Raw genomic sequence first — 25,744 nt, 5'->3', positions numbered from 1 at the left:
GCATGAGAGTAATAATAACGAGTGGTTATAACAGTGTTTACGACACAATAACTTAGCCTTGATCACTTATTTAGGTCAAAAGTTGTGGCTCTTTAGATTAAAATATATAAAGATATTAGTACCACTTAAAGAAGTGACATGATGACCAAAATAATGAGAGAAAAAATGCCAATAGAATTGTGGTCACGTGATATATAGCAAATACATAATATAGCAAATACATAATTATTTTACCTTTTTGTCTATAATTAGTGTGATGAAGAGAATTATATTAATTAATTACTTCAACGGGCAAGTCACTGCCTGCCGACAAACATGTTGCCCCCCCCCAATTTGAAAGCACATAACCTCCCTTAATTATATTACTTACTTAGTTGTTTTGGTACAGTATCACTCATGTTTCTTTAATTAATCGTGATTTATTTATCTCTATTAACTAGTATAATGATAAATTTATAGTATATTTTATAAGCCATGATAAATGTATGTCTTAAATATGTTTTAGTTCTCTAAATTTATTAAAGAAATCAAATTGAGAACCTATATCATCTATTAGAATTTAGTTCACTCACGTGTTATTAATTTTAATCAGTCAAATCTTCCCCATTGATTTTTTTTAAGATTATGTATAACTTTTTTGTATTAGTTTGAATCACAACGTAATCGCTTACGATCTCTTTTCTTCCACTTTTTTTTTTCTCTTCTTCATCCGCAAGGTACAATACAAGTTATTTTCAATCAGAACATTTTTTTTTCAAAAGCCAAATAATTGATATAAATAAAATATTTTATTATTGATTTGGGGTGTTCTGCTTTCCGACACCTTGATATATAAGTGATGTATTTCAACACTAGATGAATTACCTGTCAATAAGCTGTGCTTTTTTCTTTTAGGTGAGGCAAAAATTAATTAATAAAAGTATAAGAGATACTTCAATCCTTAGATAAATTACAAAAGAAAAAATACTAAGAGAGAAAGAGAAAAAGGGGATAACAGAGCTTCACCAGAGCAAGAAACAGAGGCAAAAGAAAAAGAAAAAACAGAATGGAAAATCGTGAACAAAGACAAGTTATACCAACCATATTAATGCACACTTATTAATATACATAAAAAATATTTTCTTCACACTTCATTTTGAGGTGGAAATGGTGGAGAGATGAGAGAGATAGAAAGAAAATAAAGAGGAAATATGAGATTTGATATGACATATAATTGAAAATGAGGAGAGAAATAAAAACAAAATTAAATGGAAATGAAGTGATTTTTTTTTTAAATGTGAGTGAATCAGAACTCAATATACATTGATAAGAATTGAAGTTTACAAATTATAAGCAAAATGTACGAATACACTACTTATTTTGGTGATCGACGTACTTTAGAGTTTAGACAAAGCCTATTGATTTGTATGTCATTTAATTTGGACTAAATTGGCTACACTTGCAAAGTGGCAAAGTGAACATTTTTTTATATATAGGCACTTGCAAAGTGACCTTAATGGTGTCCTTTCTAATCGTTGATATTTATCCAAAGCCCTACAACTGACCATTAACATCATCTGTCTTTTTCACTGTTTTATATATAACTCAAATTGCCTTTTTCATATGCTCTCAGAGGAGATGCTGCAATATATCATCTAATTAATTAAACACATCGGAAACCCTAGAGGCCAAGAAACCATATACTATTTTATTAATTAAAGGGATTACAATGTGCTTGCGTACCTACTACGTACTACTAGGTGAGTTGTTTAGTATGCAATTAAACATGCGCATAAATCACAAATAAATAATTTACGAAAAAGAAAAGTAAAATTAAATAATATTACATAGAAAAATGAGGAACCTGATCAAGATTGAGTGTCATAATCGGAGTGAAGGTTCAATGTTTTTCCCTTTCCAGCTATACAGACAGGGATTCCCTCTTTAGAAATATCCAAATATCCAATACCAGAGCAAGAGAATCTATTTTATTTATTCAACAAGATCAGATTTTGGGCCAGAAATAATCACTTATCACAATCCTCTGATCAGAAAATCCATGGCGGAAGATAAGATTCAACGTATCATATCTTCAACTTCTGACAACGATGAAAAGAAGATCAATCGTAGGGAAGTTGAAAGACAAAGGAGGACCCAAATGTCGGTTCTATGTGCTTCTCTCCGCTCTTCACTCCCTCTTGAGCTCATCAAGGTCTTTATTTAACTTCCATGTTTCCTCTTATATACACCACCAATATTTTATATTAATTTATCACATTTTCAACATCCTAGTTTCTAATCTAGGCTAGCTAGCTATACTTTGGTTTTTGTATTAATATATAGTTTTAGTTTTATGCTAAGTAGTATAATTTATTCTGAAGTCAAAATTAATTCTAAGAAAATTAAACTTCTGTAATTTGTTTCTGGATACGAGAACTGATTCAGAGAAAAATGAAGTGTATATATCCAAACATGTGATAACTGATAAGTCATTAGATCAATAGAGCTCTCTCCCTCACTCTTTATACTATGGGGAGTGTCATTAATCAAATTGCAAATTTGTTTAACAAAAAAAATGTGTTTAATTTGGTTTTAAGAGTTTGAATCTTCATTTTTTTTTTTTTGAAAAGCAAGAGTTTGAATCTTCATGTGTGGTTACAGGGAAAGCGTTCTGTATCAGATCTCATAGGGGAGGCTGTAAATCATGTCCAATTTCTGAAGCAAAAGATCAATGCACTTCAAATTAAGAGAGATGAACTCAAAGAGATGATGGTAAATTTAAGTTTTGTTAAAACTGAAACTGTTGGAGCAGATCATTCAAGTGCACTAGGGAAGTGTGTCAGCATCAATCTCATTCCAGGCGGTGTGGAAGTTGCAGTGTACGGTAGTGGTTTTGAAGAAAACAGTACACGTTTATCAGTTTTGATGCAAATATTGCTTCAAGAAGGATGTGATGTTGTTAGCTGTGTTTCTTCCTTAGTAAATGGGAGAATCTTTCATACTATCAAGTCTGAGGTAATTAACTAGCTAATTAATTAATTAAGATATACTCTTGTATCTTTGCAGTATGCACTACAGGAAATAGCGTCAAAATTTAGCATCTGATGCCAATGCTAATTACTAATTAGTATCGATTTTTTCCCACTCTAATTTCTGATTTTCTTTTCTTGTAGTGTGCTATTAATCTAGGGTGTATATATATATATATATATATATATATATATAAGAGTTTGGACATTTACACTTTTATGAGTATATAAAATTGTTGAATAGGTGAAGGACCTGACATGCCTTGATCTTGCTAGGCTTCAACACAGATTGGATCAAGCAATCTTGTCAAGGTAACTATGCCGGTTGAGAGGACCATGTGGGATTTGTGATCAGTGCTAATTAATGATCACTATTATATTCTAGCTAAACTTTGCTTTGTTGATTTACGCATATACTTTGTACCTGTTATGTAGTACTTCTAATGTCAATTTCTTACTACTGAAGTCAATGTGTGAGTAGTGACCAGGATTCTCAGTTTGCCTGATGATGTGGAGAAAATATTTCGTGGAGTGTCTGCATCCAATTTAAGAAATGATGAGAAAATAGATAACTCATAGTTGTGATGTATAATGTGGTGTATGTTGAGTCCCTGTAAGTTTTGGATGTTTAAAAATCAAGATTTGTTAAACATAATTGCTGATGTTTGATGTTTTTGTTAGATTTTAAAATAGTTGCAAAGGATAGGCACAAGGATTGTGAAGATATAGCCGTGTGACTCATTGATCTGTTTAAGAGTAGATCAAGTATATACTAATACAATGGTGGCTTCAAGAATTAACAGTTTTATTAATTTTTTCGACTTTGATTTCTAGACAGTTCAGATTCTATTTAGATCCTTCCTTGCTTCAACTTGGTATTAGTTACTCCATCTGTTCCTATTTAACTGTTCAGGAAGAGAAGAAACACACATATTAAGGAGTGCAATTAATTTTGTTAGTTTTCATAAAAGTAGTATTTGTTTTTCATTTTTACCCTTTAGATTGCATTTTATCTTTCTTCATTTATTGTTCTGATAAGGGTATTAGTTGTAAAAACATCATTTAATGCTCTCTTAAAATGCTAAATGGACAGTTAAATAGGAACAAATTATTTTTCTCAAAGTGGACAGATAAATAGGAACGGAGGGAGTAATACTTAGTATGCATCATGAAGAAAAGTATAAGATAAGAGTAATGATTGATTCACACTCCACTTTCTTTTCTATCTTATTTTAACTATTTTTAATTTCTTTCTACATCACCTATAATTTCACTTATTTCTCTCTCTTTTCTTCCTATTTCATTAAAGTGGAGGTGAAAATGCCGAAATGATTTGTGAACAAAAGTGTTATTTTAGTTATATTTTGAGTTATAACCGTGTATAAACCATTAGTTTAAAAGCGTTGTGATAAGAAAAACAGAAAAAAGATGGATAAATATTAAAAAAATTATAAAATCAAGTGTGAAAAATTGAAATGTCATAATGGTTTTTTTTAATATAGAAAATAGAAGAATTGATTGATAGATAATGATCAATATATAGTACAAATATCACATAACAATGTGAGCAAAAGTCCCCCAAATGCTAAAAAGCAAACCTGTAAACGAGCTCGTCCCATAAAACACTATAAAGTACACTAACCGATAAACACAACCATAAGGGCCTTACCCCAAATCAAGCATTAAACGACCAACGAAAGCAGGATTCTGTCGGGGACCTAGATGCGGTGAGAGGAAGCCTCGCAAACCCAGCAAAAACAGAACCTCATATTAGCATTGAGGAGACAAGAATTAGCCCAAGACATCGACCAAAGGCGTAACAAAATCGAACCATACTCTAATGACCACCAACGACAAACCCATAACACACCAAAAGCCCGAACAAGAGTAGCTTGGCACGAGAACACCTCGGCACAAACGGAACAACGTTGTAAAGAACCAGCCTATGCAAAAGGAGCATCATCCTAGCCAATCAAACATTGTCTCTACAACTTGGCACGAGAACACCTCGGCACAAACAGAACAACGTTGTAATCCTAGCTTGTTCGTTGACAAATCCAGGTAAGAAAAGGGAATTTCCTGAATAATAGACCCAACACATACCCCAACAACTATGCTGCCACCAAGACTCATTATCCCTTTGTTGGGACCAGTTCAGCAGATTGAAGCTCCTCAAATGGGACCCCAGTGGCTGGATCTTCCTGCTCAGTTGTGTCGCAAACAAATGAAAAGCCCCCCGTGTTCAGAATGAGAAATTATTTATCGGAGCTATACCGACTTTTACAATGGGGGAGGTGCTTGTATCAACATTTTTTGTTTTTTCAGCTGTTCAAAAGTGTAGTCGTAGACTTGAAAAATATAGCCGTGAAGTCTTTAGCCCTTTTAGGCTCCTTTAAAAACTTTGCATCTTACAATTTGTCCTTTATCTTTACTGTTCTATGATTATAAATAGACTTCATCTTCGAAATTCAATATTGTCCTTCATCAATAAAAAGTAGGTACCAATTGGCAGATTAATTTACCGAAGCATTCTCTAGTTCAGAGACCCAAAGGACTCTACATCTGACTAGACAACTCTTGTCCTAGAACTTCATTTGGACTCCATGGATGCAATGAATTAAAGATACCCTCAAGCCAATTCATTCTACTTCTTTCAACATCTCTCATGTGAAAACTGTTTTCTGTTTGTAAAAACTGGAAAAAAAAAATATTTGTCGTAATTGGTTTTCAAAGCTGTTTTATTATTTTAATTTTAAAAAAAAATCTCTGAACATTTTTTAGATGTTTTTTTTACATTTTTTTATTTTTATGTTAGTGTTTTTTAACGTTGTAACACGTCTTATTCAAACATTTTTTCCCAATTTTTATTTGCGCTGTAGCTCATTAAACATTTTTTTCACAATAAACATTTTTTTTTATAAAAGCACGTTATATGCCTATGATTTGATTTGATATTTTAGTTTTAAGAACTTAAATTAATAAGAAAGTTTTAAAAAACATATTATGACAAACTAATTTTTAATTTTCTCCATTTCATTTTTTTTATTTTCTCAATTTTAAAAACATAAAATACTTATAAAAAAATTAGAAAAAAGAATAAGAAATTACTCTTTCATAAGTCATAACTTTCACATCTCACTTCTCCTTTTTTTTCTTTCTTTTTTCACTGCCTTATTCATAGTAATTTTTTTCAAAAGCAAAAGACAATTCAATAACTGAAATCCGATCCATTACAATAACATTATTCATCATATCCTTTTCATCCACTTCATTTTTTAATTTCATTCTTATTGATCTCAAATCCCCACTCTCACTTTCCACTCTCAATCAAGACGTGGAAAATTCTTGGCCTCGAGTTCACCGTCATATTAATGTTTGTTTTTTCTAGACAAGATATATTAATGTCTTTGTTCACATTTCTATATACTTACACCAAAAGTGAAAGAAACACGAGAAAGAAATGAAAAATAAAATGATTTTTTTTTGCTGTGATAGATAAAATGAAGTGATAGACATAAAAAAATTTAAAAATTGTCGAATAAAATAGAAATTAAGTGAAGTGTGAATAATTAAAACTCTTAGATACCTTTTTATACCTTTTTATAGTTGACCAAACAAATAATCTTAACGCCGATAAGGGAACAGTAAAAAGCACGTTTTGAATAACTGGCACCCAAAGAACATAAAATATTATAAAATGCCTACATATAAATATTTTGGAAAATTTTATCTGAATCTTTTCAGGATTTCAAACATAAAAAAACAATTAACCTCAATGATTAGTTTAGTGGAGCATGAGAATGGAGGGGTATGACAGAGTTTTGTATCTGACATGTCGGAAATTTGAACTGTCGCTAGTCTCCTTGAGGTAATATACTAATTTAAGTCTAAGTTTTCTTTAAGTCATATTTAAGCCTTGACGTTTTTCCATATACTATAGACCGAGACACTATCCCCTCATCTAAAAATTGTAGAAAAAGAAACATAAAAAATAAAAATAATTGAAGATGCTATCCACATAACTAAAGCAAACATAAAATTCTTGCAAAAAAGAAAAGAAAAAAACTAATTAAAGCCAAACACACCATGCATGTCCCATGAGAACATTAATTTATAGACATAAAATCAAAAGCAAGAGCAATGATATGGCGGCAGGTGTGATTGATTCTTAGCTTATACAAAAGATACATATCCGAGGATCCTATATTATATCAGTCAAGTAAGGAAGTCTGAAACCCTTATTACCCAAATTAACTTCAATTTGTTTGTCTTAGTATCTTTGTGAGCCCAAAGCAAAGATACAATATGAACCCTTTCCACTCCATTGATGAACTGTACTTTTCATCTGCTAATTATTCCCTACCAATCCAAACAACCACACCACTAACACTAGATCAGATCTCGCCTGATCCTGTGATGGATATCAGTGATCTTCCTTGTGCAAAAGATCACAAGAGTTCCAATATTCATGAAATAAAGAAGTGGATGCATAGAGAGTCAGAAAAGCAAAGAAGGCAAGAAATATCAAAGCTTTGCGCCACCTTTAGATCCCATCTTCCCTTAGCATATATCAAGGTAATTAAACACCATAGACACATTAGTATTTTCATTTTATCTTTAGATTTTCAGCTGTCTAGACTCATAGAGTAATAGAAATTTGAAACTCATTTAGGCAGGTTCGGAAGATTGATTTGAGTTTATCTTTATAGTATAGTTACTTATGCAAGTGTTTGTGAGAGTTTAATAATTTATGACTTACTTACATGCTGTTTGAGCTTATTTTCATAAGCTGTTAAAATTAACTTATGAATAAATGTTTATATAAATGTTTGTGAGAGCTTATACGATACGTTGTGACTATTTATAAGCTGATTGATCTTATTTTCATAAGCTAGTTGCTCAGGTTAACTTATGAATAAACGCTTGTGCAATGGTTTGTAAGAGCTTATGTAAATAGTCTATCACTAACATATAAGCTCTCTGAGCTTATTTCAATAAACTTACCATAAACTTATCAAATTAGCTTATGAATAAAGATTTATGCAATGAAGACTTATTGTTGTAAGAGCGAAATTAAGTTATTTACCCAAATGCTCGTTTAACCATTAATTAAAAAGATATTGCATTTCAATGTGAGCATATGTATGTTGATTATATACTGTCATCAGGGAAAGCGTGCTACATCTGATCACATACATGAGGGCACGAATTATATCAAACACCTTCAGAATAATGTGAAAAAGTTGCAAGACAAGAGGGATGAGTTAATGAAGTTGTCAAATTTTAATCATGTTGGCTCAGAGAGTGCAAACTTTGCCACCTATGTCATTGTTCATCCTTGTTTGGGAGGCATTCAGATTAAGTGCAGTTACAGCTTCAAGAAACATGCGTTTCCATTGTCAAGAGTGCTGGACATTGTCCTCAAAGAAGGGCTTAATGTGATCAATTGTATTTCCACCAGAACAGATGATCACAGGTTCATTCACACTATCCAATCAGAGGTATTACCATATATCAAATTATAAATTGTCTGTAATTAATTATGATCATCATTAGTTCTGATTTTTATTATAATCTGCCTTGAAGGGTCCACACTTTTTGATGAATGAGACTAACTACACTGAACTGCAAAGCAAGCTAATCGCTGCGATATCATCTTCAAGTAATTAATTATAGCATTTTTTGTGCTTAATTAGCAATATATACTTTCATCTATTTGTATTCTTCAATTTTGTGTGAAGATTCATATTGTAGAATTTCTTTTAACAACTTAAATACTAAATAGCTATTGTAGGTCAAGAGGAGTTTGATGGAAGAGGAGTATCCTACATCAGATGATGAAGATTGAAGACAAGGCATGTCCTCCATATAATTGCATTAGCCCAAATTAATGTTTTGGATTAGATGCTACCCTTCAACTTGCTAGTTTAAAACACACTAGTGATTATACCCGTGCGATGCACGGGCGCTAAATCATTATTTTCGTTGAAACAAATGCGATTAATTTAAACCAACAATAATTCATTATTTTATTACAATTTATGAGATCCCAACTACTCATTTATTCACATAATTATTTTTTCACAATATCAAAACTAAGAACACAAACAGGAAACATCAACAGGTATAATACGCTAAGAAACATAAAATCAATGTATTCAATTGAAACCATTGAGCCACAAAGCACTCAATTGTTTCGAACAATTACAACTTTAAAAGTATCAGGCGCTTGCAACTTGAAAAATTTCAATTGATCGGTGAAACTGAACCTGCTTGCCCTGCAATACTCATACCATCCAATGCCTATCATGCATTTGGGGTAGCTCGTTTCGTCCCAATTCAAAAACCACTCAGTAACATAACCATTTGGCAACACCATGTTAATGAATGTAGGATGGTGAGACAAATGATCTTCTAGTATTCGAGTTGGGATAGGCTGTTAAGGGAAAATTAAAATTAACAATACTAAAAGATAAATAATTATGGGATTGAGATATAATAATGAATAACATACCAATCTTTTATCACCTCTACAAAGTTCAGGGGTTAGATCTATTGTCCATATGGGGTCACGCCCAAAAGGCTCTGCATTATTAGGGCCAACATAATTTATTTCCATCTCACCATCACCAAATATTCGTATGTCATAATGATTATCATGAATATGACAGAGATGAATTATAGATGTTCCTTCCAAGTTATGTTTGTGGCAAATTCTCTGAAATACTTCCTCAAACTGAACTCCTGTTCCACATCTTGTAACCAAGCAATGGAAAACGTTCCCAACAGGGTCAAACAAAACAACCATCTCATTTTCAAGCACGTGTGAATGTGAATCTATAAACTGCCTGGGTAAATCCATGGAATTCTAACAAAAGAAAACCATTAACCAATTAAATTTATAATCGGGTTACTAAATAATGAAAAGAATACAACTTATTCATATAAAAAAAACATACACGATTTGCATGAAGTAGCGTGTGGAAAGATCTTGCATGAGTGGGAAGGGAGGCAAAGTGTGTTGGTTGCATGGTGGAAATGGGAGAGGTGATTCAATAGTTTGATTGTGTGGGTGCATGAATCAAATTAAACCAGTCATATATATAGGGAACAATGAGACTAAAATAAAGTACCATTGCTAAGTGATGGTACAATGCAATTATATGTGGATAGAGTATTTGAATGTTTTAAATGTTAACTTTAAGTTGTTGGAATCTAAGTTAGGTGAGGGACAATAGTAGAATAAGAACATAGTGTCTTGTCACCTTTTGGTCACATGGCTATACTTGCAAAAAATATCTACCTTTTATGACAAAATATATAAATTTACTTGCTTGGTAAGGTTTAGTTGAAGCTATAATATTCTCGTGTAGCATTAATAATCAATGGATATCTCTTTTCATAACAAAATATCATATAGTACAATTAGCTATCATGTGTTTTACTACAGACAAAATATTCAGTAAATCCCTAGTCATTCTACCTCAGCTTTTACAACCCATTCAATAATTCAAGTGTGTGTGTGTGTGTGGGGAACTTTGACATGAATTACAATAAGTTGGGTACATCTATAATTCACCACAGAAACAAAATAGACTAATATTCTCAATGACTACTACCATGAACCAAGTTTAAAGGAAATCATTGAAGATGAAACAGACATCCAACACCATCCATACATGACAACTTATCAACTCAAGTTCAGCAAAATTAACAACACAAACATATAATTAAACACTCCATACATAGCAAATTTAACTACTAATGCAGCCAATATAATTACTAATACTAATAGACACATAAAGTCTAGAGATAACACCACCAATTCAAAGATAAACCCATTACAAAATCCAAAGTTCCTTCCCAAATCCAAAGACCAAACTTCAGCAGCTCCCAAATTAGTGGCGGATAATGACAACCTTGTAGGTGTCGGCTTGAGGCATCTTATAGAATACTAACTGGTCACGAGCACGGAGACGTTGGTTCGTAGCAAAATCATACCAACCAACCCCGAACACACATTGCCATGGCCTCTCTGTGGCCCATTTCAGAACCCATCGCTCCACGGACTCATCAGGTAATATGATATTCAGTGATGATGGATGGTGTTTGAGCTTGGTATTCACATATTTTGCAGGGATGCTCTATAAAAAATAAATAGAGATATCAATAATGGCACAAATCTATCCATATAAAGTATGTGAAATAGACTGAGATACAAATACACTACCAACACTTGACCGTCAGTGACCATCGGTTTGGTGAGCACATTCAACCACGCAAAATACCCATCATCATGATCTGCAAAATCCTCATCATCATCATCAACAGGATCCTCTAGCACTTGATAATTAACCTCCGTGACCTCGTCATAAAATATCCTAATATTGAAATGGCCAGTCCCAGTATACGTATAATGGACACGAACAATATCAGCAATGTTGTGTGCTTGGCAGATATCTTCGAAACCTTCCGCAAAAAGCAATTTACTGGCTTCTGATCTGACCTTAATTGCAAACGTGTTGTCCATTGGATCCGAGAGAAGGACATTCTGCAACTGTCCAACATCAGGGAATTTTCTCACGAACCACTTAGGAACAACGACAGATTCCTACAGAAAAAACATGGAATGATCAGTAACTATATATGTATCATAAAATTGCTTAATATACAACATCAAAGATGAATTGCAACATTATTTGTAAACTAAGAGACAATACATGATAAAGATAAAGCTAAGTACAATATAAACTTGTCACTAAAAATGTGAAAAAAGTGATGGGAAAGCTGAACATAAACATGAACATAGCAGATTCTCAATATTTCAGCTTTGAGCTTTCTTTCAAAAGCAAATCTAACATAAACCCTGAATTATAAGTCAAATATACAATTTTATTTACACATAAACACTGATCAATTTTTTGATCCATGATAATGTCAGAACCAGCAACATTCTATTAGGTAATGTCATAAACACAGATAACATGAACTGAAAGTGAAACTATTGCCAATTGTAAATTAACTACTTTCACAACTCCCAGTCTTAAAATCCTTCTTTGGCCAAATAAATATCCTCAGCTAATTAAGTGCATTTTACGAACCAGTTAAAACTCATTGAGGAGTACATAATGTCTAAAGATGGGGGAGGGGTTGCATATCAATAAACAGTTAAACTTAAACATAGGGATAATGCATCTTTTTCAATCATAGGTAAAAAAATCACAAGAACATTTGAAAAGAAGAACGATCCACTATCAAACTAAGAACTACATAATTTTGCTATATTTGGGGTGAAACTAAACTTTCAACATTTCAATATGATTCAGTGAAATATAACCACCCCTAAATTTAATACAACTTTAAAGCTGTATACAGCCGCAACTTCTAGTAAGAACAAACACAGTTCCAATTTTTTAGTTAGTAGATAAGAAGAAAATATGTGATCTCTTCCAACAAACTACAACAAAGTGATGAGAATTGCAGGTTCTACTTTGAATAAATGAGATGCAGTATAATACAAAATAAATAGCTGAGGACTCACATTGTCAGTGTAATGTATCAGCAGGAAGGAATTATCTCCAGTAGGTAGACTTGAAAGTGCAGTGGGTTCCATTCTTAGAATATCAAACAGCTTTCTTTGTTGCACCTTCTCTCCCTTTGATATGTGTCACCTATATATGATAAATAGAATGACAATATACATGTTAGTGATAAAAGGGGTATAAGAACAGGTCTAAATATGCATCAAAAGTGAAAAAATTAGATGATGAGAAATCATGAATTGAATAGTAAACTAATGGAATTTGATTAATAATGAAGAGAACCAATATATTAATGAATAGTTCAAAACAATGATCAAAAGCAAATAGTTAGAGTGCAGTTTGCTGGTGTGTATAACCCTTTTATATGAGTTCGCAAGCTTGCCAAAATATACTGTTATACTGAGTTTGTTTATTGCACAACCTTTACTCAATTTTTAAGTTCTTAGCAAACTTTTCATGCTTGCTTTTCGTTCAGATTTGAGCTCCAGAATATGCCAATTCTGTCTTATCTGTCATGTAAGTTTCAATTATCTTAGAGAATTGATGGTTTGCAAAATCAGCACAGACAAAAGAGCAAAAGAATACCCCAATACCAGAGTGAAACATGAAAGTAAAATTACTTGGAATGGGAGCGATTGAAAATACCAAAAATAACAGACACTTTCAGCAATTGTGTTAGACAGCTACATGAAAATAAAAGAAAATGCATGAGGTAAGTCATAAGTGAGCTGCTTGGGCCAGTCAAGGACGAAACAATAACCTTAATCTTTTATTTTTGAGAACAAAGGATAGCTATTATTAATAGAAGAATCTATGAGATAAAACCAACAGACAAAACCAGTAAAATATAGTACATGAGATACGGGTTCTAGCACACTTATAAGGATTCTCTAAAAATAGATTCTCATCATACTTAGAAGTTACACTTGAAAATTCACAAACCCCTTGCGCACTGAACATGAGGCATCAACATATGGCAACTTGAGAGAAATTACGCACAACCCACTTGAGAATTCACAACACCCTTGAGCACACTGAACATGAAGCAGCAAAAAATCGCAATTTGACAGAAATTACACACCCCCACTTGACAATTCACAATACCCTTGAGCACACTGAACATGAAGCACCCAAATATCACAACATGAGAGAAATTACACACACCCCACTTGAGAATTCACAATACCCATGGCCACACTGAACATGAAGCATTTTAAAAACAATAAATTAGCCAAAAACGCTAAAACTAATGTAATTAGGGTTCAAGAAACTAACTTACAATTTGATTTCTGGAAATTTAGGGTAGTTGTCTTACAATCTACTGATTTCATACAGAATAGCTTTACTGCTTCTCAACCTCGAGATGGAATCTCTAGTGCATCTTCTTAGCGTGAGTGGTGGTCTGAATCGGAACAGGGAAAGGGCTTGCTCGCGACCTGGGCAGAATGGAGCAACGGCGTGGTCGCGAACGGCGTGAGAGATGTGAAGATGAGAAGCTGATTGTGTTTTAGAAGGGCAACATCGTAATTAGGTTTGATTCATAGACCTAATCTGGTTTTTTTGGTCAAATAAAAATGTTTAATTGATAAGAGGATGGGCCTAGCCCAATAAGTTAAAATCTCAAACCAAATTTCAATCAATCAAAAAAAGCTTTTGTAAAAATGTGGGGTGTGACTAAGACTAAGGGTTTGACAAAAAAAAATACAAAGATGAAGGAAATAACTATCTCTTTTCTTAAACAAATAAACAATTGAACACTAACATTTTTTTTACACGTAAAAACTGAATAGGGGGACCGAGATGTCTAAAAGGAAGACAATATTTTTTGGCTATGATGTTTCACTAAAAAGATTTTAAATCCAAGATGCAATAGTTTAGTAAACAAAAGCAACAAATTATAATGTAACGTCTAATAACAAACTCACAAACATAATGATAAGTAGTTCTATTATACATATATTTTCTGAAATATCTCTTTGTACACAATATTTTTTGTTAGATTCCGTGCAGCATGGTCTTCACTACATATCAAAATCTTCAACCCATCCATTGATGTCACTCTAGATATGGCAACATACAACTGCCCATGTGAGAAAACATGTTTAGGTAGGTAAATACCAACATGTGAAAGCGTTTGACCTTGGCTCTTGTTTATTGTCATAGCAAATGATACGATGAATGGAAATTGCCTCCGCTGAAACTTCACTGGCATTGATTCATCGGATGGCATTAGACTCATTCTGGGAATATAAACTTTATGACCAATATGTGTACCTGTGATTACAATAGCACCAACAATGTTGTCACCGAGATCTTTTATTATCAATCTTGTTCCATTGCACAGACCGGATGATATGTCTAAGTTTCGGATGAGCATAACAGGAGCTTCTTTTTTAAGAACTAATCTGTGATCAGGCATTCCAGAGCATCGAATACCATTCAAAAACTCAGTAGTCAACCAATCAGCCTCTATTCCAATAGAATCATCAACCTTCCATATTGTGTCACAACTTAGATAGATCCTTTCAGCTCCAGGATAATGAAAAAGCATGTGTTTATTGACAGAGTCTACATCATCTAACGTAGGAGCTAGTATTGCCTTGTCCTTATAATATTCAGCTGACGATGGATTCTCACTTAGATTAGGATAGATAGACTGGACAACATCAGCAATAGGATCGGTAGATTGATGGATCAAGAATTTTTCCGGTATTGTTATGTTCGCCTCACCATCTACATGATCTCCTAAATTTCCATCACCAATATCAAGTACCCATTTAGCAAATTGTCTAAGCTCTTCAATTTTAGGATCTGTTGAATTGCTGAGCAATCTCATATTCTGATTAAGTGTCAAAACCTTGCAAGATCCCCACAAACGGGATGAATTAATCGTTGCCATAACTACATCAGCTCTGCTCGCTTTAGGAATCACTGGAAGAATTTGCCTAAAATCTCCTCCAAGAACAACAACTTTACCACCAAATGGTTTGTCACCATTACCATTTACATCAGACTTCATTAGATCCCTCATGATCCTATCTAGTGCTTCAAATGCATATTTACTAACCATCGGAGCTTCATCCCATATAATAAGGCTAGCAGATTGCAACAACTCCGCCTTAGCAGTACCAAGCATTACGCCGCAACATGAGTCCTCGTCCAAGTTCAGTGGGATTGAAAAAAGAGAATGAGCTGTACGACCACCAGGTAATAGGAGTGCTGCAATGCCACTGGATGCAACGTTTAGTACAATCTTCTTCTCAGCACGAAGTTTATAAGTTATGGTTTTCCAAAGAAATGTTTTGCTTGTTCCACCATAACCGTATATAAAGAAGAATCCTCCATTGCTACCATCAACAGATGATATAACCTCTTCATATGCTTTCAATTGTCCTTCATTCAACTTCTGAATACATTCTGAATGTAGTCGTCTCATCTCAACTGTGTCGTAGTTAAGTTCATTGTACATCAATATATTGCCATATTGAAATAGCAATTCTGAATCTACATGCGGCATGCCATTGAAATCTTTCAGCGATCGACCATTAATCAAGAGAAGTTTCTCAATCTCAACTAAACATAACTTTTTATGTTCTTCCTCACTTATTGTTAAATCTGTGAAATACATAACATTAATAGGTTAACATAGTGCATAAACAATATCAAATACGTACAGATAAAAATATAATTTAAAGAATAACCTGGGGTGTTCAAAAAATTTCTTCTTTCGTATATAATGCCATCCGCAAGAAGCTTCCATGATTTCTCAAACACATTTAGAGGATCCGTCATTGTGTTGGACAATAAGAGCCTTACAAATAAACCTCTCAAGTATGGGCCAGATCTGAGTTGAGCTGTCTCAAGTATGCCATCAACGCATTCGCGATCATCTGTTAAGAGACCTAACGCAGCACACGCTCCTTTGAATGTGTCAAATATTATGTTATTGACAGATCTTATATCTTCAAAGCTGGTACAACCTCTTTGAACATTTAATAATAGTCTCATGTAGTATAATTCTCCAGTACCGGGGGGGACGAAGTTCATTCTTCCAATTGAGTACCCTCTCTTTCTAGGTCTCCATTCCCGCTTAGCACGATCATATATAAATTCTGAAGGGTACTCAATATACTTTAATCCTCTTCCATTCTCATATTTCACGTTTGATTCCATCCACGCTAAAAACATTGTTTTCTTCTTGACATTTCTTTTAAACACATCCTCGATAGCTTCATGATCTTTGAAAATAACTGTTTGTTTCCGTGGTAGGTGGAATCTGAGTTTCTTCACAGGTGGCCATTTGTGGTGGATGTCATACTTAAATAATCTCCAAATTGATTCACACGGTGAGAGATATCTACAATCATAGTATTGTTGAATTTCGTCAACTTGTTCTAGTCCATTAGCAGCTGGTACTCCAGATGACATTGACACAGTAACTCTATCGACTCCTTTGTTTATGTACTTGAAGAGGTACTTTATGCAATTGGATTTGTTGCAATATTCAATATTGATGTGCGCGCGGTATTTCATAAGTAACTTCGCATTGTAAGGTACGACAAACCTATTGTCCAATTCAACACCTCTCCTATTAGTTGTGACCCCGGTTCTTCTCCTTTTATATATAGGGAAACCATCATTATCAAAGGAGGTAACATCAACAAATTTTTTTGGGAAAAATTTGGAACACTTGCCATTTTTCATGCAAGGGGAGCTCTTATTGCTCAACCCACATGGTCCATGAACCATCATGCTTGACACAAGTTCAAACAGTTTCGAATATTTTACTGGATCTGGAAGTTCAGCACATATTACTGAATCAATCTTTTCAATTGTATTCAATTTGTCTAACGGATGCAGCCACAACAAAATATGTGCATGCGGTAGGCCTCTCTTTTGGAATTCAATAGTGTACATACCTAAGATAAATAAAAATAATATTAGTTAGCAAATGTAAAATGAGTAACTGCCTATGAGCGGTAACTACATATGCATATATGTGTCATCAGGATAATTACCTGCTATAGCTTTGCCAAAGAAATCTCCTTTCTTAAAATCTGTCATTAGGGAATTTAGCTTCATGTGAAATATCCTACATGCAACGTCTGGACGATCATAAGCTTGTAAACCATACTTGCTAGTATGTCGCTGAATCTCTGGCCATTTTGGATTGCAAGTGATAGTTAAAAAAAGGTCAGGATATCCAAATGTCCTACATATTGCCATTGCTCCTTGGCAATTGTCAAACATGTAACGTCTACCACCAGTAAATGATGATGGCAATACAATCCTTGCTCCAAGGGTAGCTGCATCAGTGTCACCACGATCAACTGCTTCTTCAACGCCTGATAAAAAATCTTTACGAATCTTGTTTTGGTTTCTTCGTAAATAAAACAATCTAGAAGACTCAACCATAGAATAGCAATCAACAATAAATTGTTGAAATAGTCTCCTAGACCGAAGAATGCTCTTGCACTCGTGATCCCTCTCTTGCAATCTAAACGCAACCCATTCACGTAATGAAACCTTCTTCCGTTTCCATTGTTTGGATTTGGTGCTGTTCTTATTAAGTTTGAACTTTCTCGAATATCCACCTCTGCCATTTGTGAATATCAACGGATACTGCAAGGGGAGAAATGACACATGTGTCTCGTATATTCTTTGCATACTACCACTATTGGTGCGTAATATAATATCACGCCCACAATCAGAGCTATCAAAATCACCGACAATAAGGGCTGCAATCTCGTCATTTGTTGGCAAATCATACGTTCGATTCTCATTTGAATGATCTCTAAACAATCTCAATGCAATATTAGGTGTTGATCCTGCTTCTATATGGTCACGAACTCTTCTAAAGTTCTTAGCGAGCACATTCTCCTGATCAATCATCACCATCAACTCCGCAACTAAAGTCGGGTCAGTAGGTGATCTTCGTGTGAGTTCACTAATTACATATACACATATATATAAATATATTTATATAAAAAATAATGAGATATGACAAAAAAACACTACATGGTTAAAGAGTATCTAATAAAGATTAAGAATATACCTAAAGTGATTCATCCTATTGGCAACCTCGTTCTTTGTATCATATATATATAATTGAGCAAACTTTAGTGTGTCTCCTTCGTTAGGAATGAGGCTTCCTATTCGATGATAATTTTGCCCACTGATTATAAATTGAGGAGGACCACTTCCATCATTAATCTGTCCTTCAACCTTGCCACCAATTGATGTGAAAGAAAACATGCTGTTATATGTACGTATGTGCTCAAGGAAGTGCCCACTGCGCGGATCAATCCCTTCTAATAAGTCTCGCAGCAACTTGGGAGGATCCTTCATTAAGGGTAGTTTAATTTTTCCTTTAATACAACATAGCGAACAATTAGACTTCGATGATTTGCTTGCATTTTTTAACCGTTCTCCGGACCAAAACATTGCATCACAGTGTTTGCATTTGTTACTCATATCGCCAAGGTCAATATATTCTGTTGCAAAGGACATTAGAGATAATGAACTTGTTGATTGCTAAAAAACACACAAACATGATGCAAGGACAAAAGCATTACCTAGAAATTCAGACTCAGCAAAAATTATGTTTGTTTCATGGTAGTCTTCACAATTAACTCCTTCATTGCAATGGTTTGTTGCGGGATTAGCTCTCAGCCCTACCAAGTATATACACACAAAGGATATTTAAGCTGGCAATAATGCAAACTAATTTTGAAATATCTACTTCAAAGATTAAAAATGATTTGTCATTCCTAAGTTCATATTCTCATGAGTTATTGATCAAGCCAACTGATTTTCAAAAATGTATGGATGAGTTAGACAATGGCATCTGTTACAGAACCATTCATCAAGCAAATTTCAATGTTCTCATGAGTTATGTACATTGCTAAGTCTTTGGTATCTCTGTGGATTTATCACATTGGTTAAATATTTGGACACTAAATAATAGTTTTCAACTTTGATGCGTTTCTATTTGCATGAGGTATCTCTCCACTCCATGTGAAGATTCATCAAAATTTATTGTTGTAAATAACTACAGTTATCTAGATGAGCCACCAGCTGAATGAGATTATGGCAAAGGAAACATATTCATGAATTTCTAGCTTGGTATTACCATATCTTGACCTGGGTAACAAAAGGGGTGGTATATGTGAAGCTGGCCTTGAGCATGAGTGCTGTTAAATAGCTCTTTTGTAGTGGCTTCTGGGGTTATCTAACACCAATGATACATACATATAAGTGATGATTTAGCCTTGCACTATTGAGAGAAAAGGAAAAGAATCTAGAGCAAGGGAATAGGCAGAAGAACTTCTAAGATCAAATGTCCTACATCAAAGTGAAGAGTAAACCTCCCAATAGTAAACATGATATCCAGGCTTACTTTTGTGTAGGTATGAATGAGCTTTATTTCACATATGTATTTAAAGGTTGTAGAGAATGATCAGAGGTGATTTTGAATACAAAAGGAGAAAAGTGATGTCACATTGATGAGGAGGTAACCGATTTGAGATAGGGAGATGGCAAAGTGTGATCCTATGGGTTATCAGGTGAGCATGTGCTATACCTATGATTAAAAAATAAAAGAATCTCTAGTTTAAAATTAACAAAACTATCAATAGAAGAGTTAAGATATGGTTGGATGCTGCAGATATGCAGAATTTGTGGATAAATCATACCTAATTAGCTATTCTAATTAATGTATGTGTGGATGCTGCAGATCAATTCACATAAAACCCAATAAACATGTAATCTAAAATTATGTAGTTAACATACTTTGGCTAAAGAACAGAAAATATACTGAATTAGGAAACAAATAATGGACAAATTGTTACAGCATTTGAAATACCTGAGTAAGTATTGGAGCTTGATGTTGATCGGGCAGCTGCCAAGGTAACACTACAAAATAAATAACCATACTATTTAATTAGTAAAAGGAAAGTTGGACATATAGTTAATATGTTGCAGCTATTAAGGATACTAAAACTTACTAAAATCAGTTCTTTTGCGCGATCGTCGGGGAGTGGGATTAGATGTTGGTTGCTTGCGTTTGCCCTTACTTCTAACCTGACCTGAAAATTTGATTGTTTTTGCCATGGATTATTTTCAGATTACTTCTATCTTGGGGGGCATTATAGATGAAGATGTAAAACCTGTGATCTGGTTGGATGATGTGCTCAACTGATGAAGATGTAAGTTCATTGTATCTGTGATTAATCATAAGAAGGAAATTATATTAGACTACATCATTAATCATGATACATTCACAATAATGATGATGATATATTGTCCATTTATCAGAAGAAATCAGAATCAAAATATGATGAGAGGATATTGATGAATGAATATGGAGATAGGATAAATTGTATCTCTTGATTGAACATGTTGATAACATAAAGGCCGTTGATGATATGGAATGATATGCATTTTACAACAGACATTGCCAACAACACATTAATTAAGTATTTTGCAGGAGGTTTGCAGTGATCTTTAAATAGCAGGCCAAAGATCTTGAAAAATAGATAGCTACTTCTACTCTAAACACCACTCCATATTTTAATTTACAAAAGAACGTTACTAACAAACTCTGCTTCAGACTCACTAAAATCAACAACTTACTCCTACCAGTTGCCTGATTTCTTTTCTGTTGATTAATATCTTAAAGCAAATAGACATTGATGAAGATTGGATGTGAAGTGAATCATTGATAACATCATTCATCCATGCATGTGTAAATTTACTTAGTAAAAGGGGGAAAACAAAACTGCAACCATGATTCCTTAAAGTAGATAAGGATGATTAAATTAGAACTGAAATATATCAGTTCAAGAACAAAAATCTATAATTTGGGTTAGGCTCACCATTCAGGGTGGGTTTTCATTTTGCTGGACGTGGGAAACTCCTACTGATTCTAGATTAAAGTAGTATCAGTTGTATTGCATGAAAAATCCGCACAAAATTAAGAAGGTGATTGTTTGGTTATGGTGAAGATGAGTACAAAGTATTAGACTTATATACAATTCAGATGGAAGCATACCTCTTACCATATCTTCTCCAAATCTATAGCTGCTGCACATCTACTGATACTATGATTAGGAAGCTATATTGGGTGTATCATCTATCAAGCTATCATATAGCATGAGAGAGAATCCATATAGGACAAAAAACAGTTGTTTATGAGCAAATGCTAAATATGATTTATCTTTAAATATTAGATATGGATAGCAAAAACGGATGTTTTGAGCTATGATGAAACAAAATCAGAAACCAACATTTGTGCAATTGTTAGTATATGAGTATAATTCTTATAGTAACATATATGAAGAAAAATAGAATTCAAACTTTGTCAGTATCTTCAAATCTTCTTTCAGCCATGTTGGTTTTCAATTATCTAGAGCTACTAAACCAATTTAGTCTGGAAAAGAACTTCTAATGACTCAATTTTCATTTTAAATAATCTAACATCAGACTCAAATATGGAACATTACAGCACTGTCCTCAATTAATAACAAATTTCCCTCCCTTTAATCTGATAAAAATTCAAAGTTGGAGAAAATCTTAATATTAGATTATTCTTAAGATTCACTCCTTTTATATTTTTACTGTGATTCAAGTGTTACATTCTGCCATTGTAGTATGGAACTCGTGGCATATGATACTTGGTGGTGTTTGTCAATTCACACAATTAGTGTTAATCTAATTAAGAGGGAAATAAGGAGTAAGTGGGAAATATATTCTTTTTAACTTTACAGTAGGATCACAACAACCATAAAAGTGCACTGCACTTTTAACCATCTTCATATAGATCATTCAATGGAGGAAGCAAATTAACAGGGAATGTAATAAAGAGAAAAGAGACTTAGAAAAAATAAGGAATATGGATAGCTAAGAAAACAAAGACCTGTCAATATATTCATGAAGAGCAGAGGTTACATAGTTGATTGGGACAGTAGCAACAAACACATGTGATACATACATATCACCCATGCAATACATGTGATGCTTGCAGGTAGTGATAACATAATATCACACACTCAAAAGATTGCTTTGTGGAAATTTAAAGACATAACAGAAACTAACAACAATCTTCACTACTTGAAGACATCATCCTAAATTACAGAGAGACCTAGATTACATACTACATTCAATTAGAAGGACAGCAACACATGTGATACATACATATCACACCATATGATATATATCATGCAATTAGATGATAAAATAATATTCACACTTCAAAAGATTGCTTCCTGGAATTTGAAATAGATGACATGATATAACAGCACTCTTCCCTAATGGAAGACAACATACCTAATAGAAGACATAAAATACTACAAAGGGCACCACTCTCATTAAGGCTGGAACAAATGGTCTTCAGTCCCAATTCCATTGATCTCAATCCATCCATCAAGACCAAGCATAGCATCATCATCACAACAGATGTCAACTGAGTTCTGTCCGGATACACCCAAATTCATAATTTCATCAATAATTGCAGTTTTATACAGACTATCAAAGTTCTCAGGTAGTTGAAAAACATCAAGTGATGCTGCATTACTTCCACCAATCCCTGGAATGAAGACTCAGCCTCTGACTTTTCAATAAATTCAAATCCAGCTGCTAAATCATCAGTCACTGAGTCACTGTTCAATCCAACCTTTGCATAATTTGTACTTGAATTGGATGCAACTCCAGCAGCATATTTGGGTGTATGGTTCTCATGTTCATAAAAAACTTCAGCTCCTAACTCATTTAACAGCCCCTTCCCTTTTTCTTTTGCATTCCTTTCCTTGATTATATGAGCTAGTTCCTTAGCAGCCCTTTCAGCATCAGTACAATTTTTCATTTCTTCAACCACTTGTGAAACCCAATGATCTGCACTGTAATTCGTGTCAGACATATGTTCTTGAACACTGATATTGTTAGCAGCTACTACACCATCATGAGAGACAGAATGCTTCTTCAGATACTGCATACTGTCCTTGCATCCATGAGTTACTTCATCATGCCCATCATCCATGTCAAGAATCAGCTTCCTCTTGATTGGTGGTTTTACAATTGCATAATCTCTCCTGCCCTCAGTAGCAGATGAATTTACTGAACTATTTATCACATTCTCTTGGTTCTTAGGTGTTGGATCAATCACACAGAGAACTTTGTTTGAATATGGACTGTACAAAAATCAGAAATAATTAGTGCAGGTTCATTACTTATGTCTAATGTATACAGTAGTAGTGCAGAATTAAGAATAAGAGCTGCAAAGTTAATTTAATTTTCAATACCTTCTTGGGGGTAACAACCAGCTGCAAGTTGTGGAACTCATCAATGAGTTGATGATCTTCACATATTCTCATTACATCAAAACATTCACCCCCATTGAATTGATATGAACAATCATTTCTGACTTGGAATAACACCTCCCTACCAACAATTTTTTCTTCAAGTACAGCTGGGTAGTCCTCCTCAAATGGGTCCTCCATTGATTGCTGTAATTGATATCATTAAATCTTTGGCATACAGATATATTAGACTTCATGATGGAATGAGATAATCTAATTTTATATGAATACCTGCATATTCAGAATCAAATCCTCGCATGATAAATTCATAAAATGTCTAGTCTCAGAGTCATGCAGCACAAATATGGAACTGGCATAGCCATCAAAGACCTCAAGTTTCAGCCGGTACCTAAACAGATTGTAATCTCATTGATTAGTAAATATCCTTATGGTTGTTTTAATCATATAGATAAACTTGCAGTAATTAATTTTATGAATAAATCCATGCCTTCTTTGCATATTTCCTACAATTCTGCCACATTTCAAGCATTCAAATCTACCACCTAATCCAAGAAGTTCAGCATAGCATCGGCAGGAGGGATAAGACCAATGACCATCTCTGATCAAACCAACAATTCCAGCGTGAACAACGAATATTCCATCCTGTTTATACATGGTGAATTTAGATGTTAGATATCATGGTATCAGAAAAAGGATAGATGTAAGAAAACTAATCTTAGTCCAAACCTCAGTGGTCTCTATGAGTTGGGTGATTGTTTTCCTAGGGTAAAGACTAAGCATCTCATCTCTGATATGAGACTGATCTTCATTGGGCCAAATATATTCAACTGGTTCAGCTTGCCTTACACCCATAGCCTCTAGTCTTTCATAAATAGTTAGACCATGTCAATAAGATAAATGTATAATGTTTACAGGTTTATACCTATCAACCAAATCCAGAGCACCATCAAAAGTTGGATTCACAAAAAGCCTGGACACAGGTGCCATTGAAAACACATATAACTTATCTGCAAAACATGAATAGTGTTAGTGATACAAATTAAGAACCCAGTTTATAATGAAAACAATTTAGATCAGTAGTGGAAGTAGAAAATATGGAATAACCTTGTTCTATCTTAACTCTCACAAGTTGGAGTGCCAGTATAGGCCTTCGTGTCCAGTTAGAGCAAAGGAAGTTGCTCAAAAACTCAGCATGATCACCTATTATAACAACCCTTATAGAACCCCTGTACAACAGAATACTCATCATAAAAAAGCTGAATCTTAAATAAGTTTGAAGATGGTATTATAGGTTTTGTTCCTGACTTTGTGTCTTGTAGATCAACAAAATCATTTTCTGCAAAACAGCATCCCTTATCCAAATCCTCTCAGCTGAAGCAGCAGTCAACATCCCCATAATATCTGCAGAGATACACACCATTACTAACTGAACTATAATGCATACTGCTAAGTTATTGTTTTTTGAGTAACAGTGCAGGTGTCTAGAGGTCTTATGCAGATTAAAATCTGGTAGCACCATTAAAATGCAACAAATTTTTCCTTAAAAAATGTAATTTACCTATTAAAGGTTGAGTGGGATTCCTGACACGTTGGATTTGTCTTGTGTCAAGAAAAGACAAACCATCCAGAGAGATTCTCTTGTCTTCAGTAAGAATAAACATGGTGGAACTGCTGAATAGCAACCTCAGTTTCTGACCCATAAAGTGATAGGTACCATCATTCCAAATCACCTTGACTCCATGTATTATGTATGCACAACCCTCTGTAACAACCTGGTTTAGTGAATGATTCTTGCAGACAACTCCATGCATTTTGTCCCCCTACATTAAACATCACACCAGCAGAATAAGCATCATATTTTAAGTTGTGTACATAAAAA

General features: G+C 33.9%; 5 protein-coding genes across 7 annotated transcripts; 2 read left to right on the top strand and 3 right to left on the bottom strand.

The window, feature by feature from the left end:
* Positions 1-1,857: 1,857 nt before the first annotated feature.
* Positions 1,858-3,663, top strand: LOC130718920 (transcription factor bHLH118-like). Of its 2 annotated transcripts, none has more exons than XM_057569571.1 (3): positions 1,858-2,191; positions 2,641-2,994; positions 3,285-3,663. In XM_057569571.1, exons 1-3 carry the CDS (start codon positions 2,039-2,041, stop codon positions 3,357-3,359), a joined length of 582 nt encoding a protein of 193 aa, XP_057425554.1. In that variant the 5' UTR covers positions 1,858-2,038; the 3' UTR covers positions 3,360-3,663. The 2 variants fall into 2 exon arrangements, with proteins under 2 accessions (XP_057425554.1, XP_057425556.1); XM_057569573.1 differs by having other exon boundaries at positions 1,859-2,191; positions 3,253-3,663.
* Positions 3,664-7,168: 3,505 nt separating this feature from the next.
* Positions 7,169-9,046, top strand: LOC130718915 (transcription factor bHLH36-like). Of its 2 annotated transcripts, none has more exons than XM_057569567.1 (4): positions 7,169-7,583; positions 8,177-8,509; positions 8,595-8,670; positions 8,803-9,046. In XM_057569567.1, the coding sequence occupies exons 1-4, from the start codon at positions 7,314-7,316 to the stop codon at positions 8,844-8,846; spliced, it is 723 nt and encodes a 240-aa protein (XP_057425550.1). In that variant the 5' UTR covers positions 7,169-7,313; the 3' UTR covers positions 8,847-9,046. The 2 variants fall into 2 exon arrangements, with proteins under 2 accessions (XP_057425550.1, XP_057425549.1); XM_057569566.1 differs by having other exon boundaries at positions 7,172-7,583; positions 8,794-9,046.
* On the bottom strand, positions 9,013-10,110 carry LOC130718918 (uncharacterized). Its single transcript, XM_057569569.1, has 3 exons — positions 9,968-10,110; positions 9,523-9,876; positions 9,013-9,444 (listed from the first exon to the last, which is right to left on the bottom strand). The coding sequence occupies exons 1-3, from the start codon at positions 10,037-10,039 to the stop codon at positions 9,196-9,198; spliced, it is 675 nt and encodes a 224-aa protein (XP_057425552.1). The 5' UTR covers positions 10,040-10,110; the 3' UTR covers positions 9,013-9,195.
* Positions 10,111-10,684: 574 nt separating this feature from the next.
* LOC130718921 (uncharacterized) lies at positions 10,685-12,333 on the bottom strand. The gene is made up of 2 exons (XM_057569574.1): positions 11,239-12,333; positions 10,685-11,152 (listed from the first exon to the last, which is right to left on the bottom strand). The coding sequence occupies exons 1-2, from the start codon at positions 11,536-11,538 to the stop codon at positions 10,907-10,909; spliced, it is 546 nt and encodes a 181-aa protein (XP_057425557.1). The 5' UTR covers positions 11,539-12,333; the 3' UTR covers positions 10,685-10,906.
* Positions 12,334-14,498: 2,165 nt separating this feature from the next.
* Positions 14,499-19,060, bottom strand: LOC130719953 (uncharacterized). The gene is made up of 4 exons (XM_057570544.1): positions 18,606-19,060; positions 17,569-18,497; positions 16,252-17,469; positions 14,499-16,165 (listed from the first exon to the last, which is right to left on the bottom strand). The coding sequence occupies exons 1-4, from the start codon at positions 19,058-19,060 to the stop codon at positions 14,499-14,501; spliced, it is 4,269 nt and encodes a 1,422-aa protein (XP_057426527.1).
* Between the last annotated feature and the right edge of the window lie 6,684 nt (positions 19,061-25,744).

The sequence above is a fragment of the Lotus japonicus genome, chromosome 5 (genome assembly GCF_012489685.1).
Source record: "Lotus japonicus ecotype B-129 chromosome 5, LjGifu_v1.2".
Taxonomy (NCBI): domain Eukaryota; kingdom Viridiplantae; phylum Streptophyta; class Magnoliopsida; order Fabales; family Fabaceae; genus Lotus; species Lotus japonicus.
This window is presented reverse-complemented; position numbering and strand designations above follow the sequence as displayed.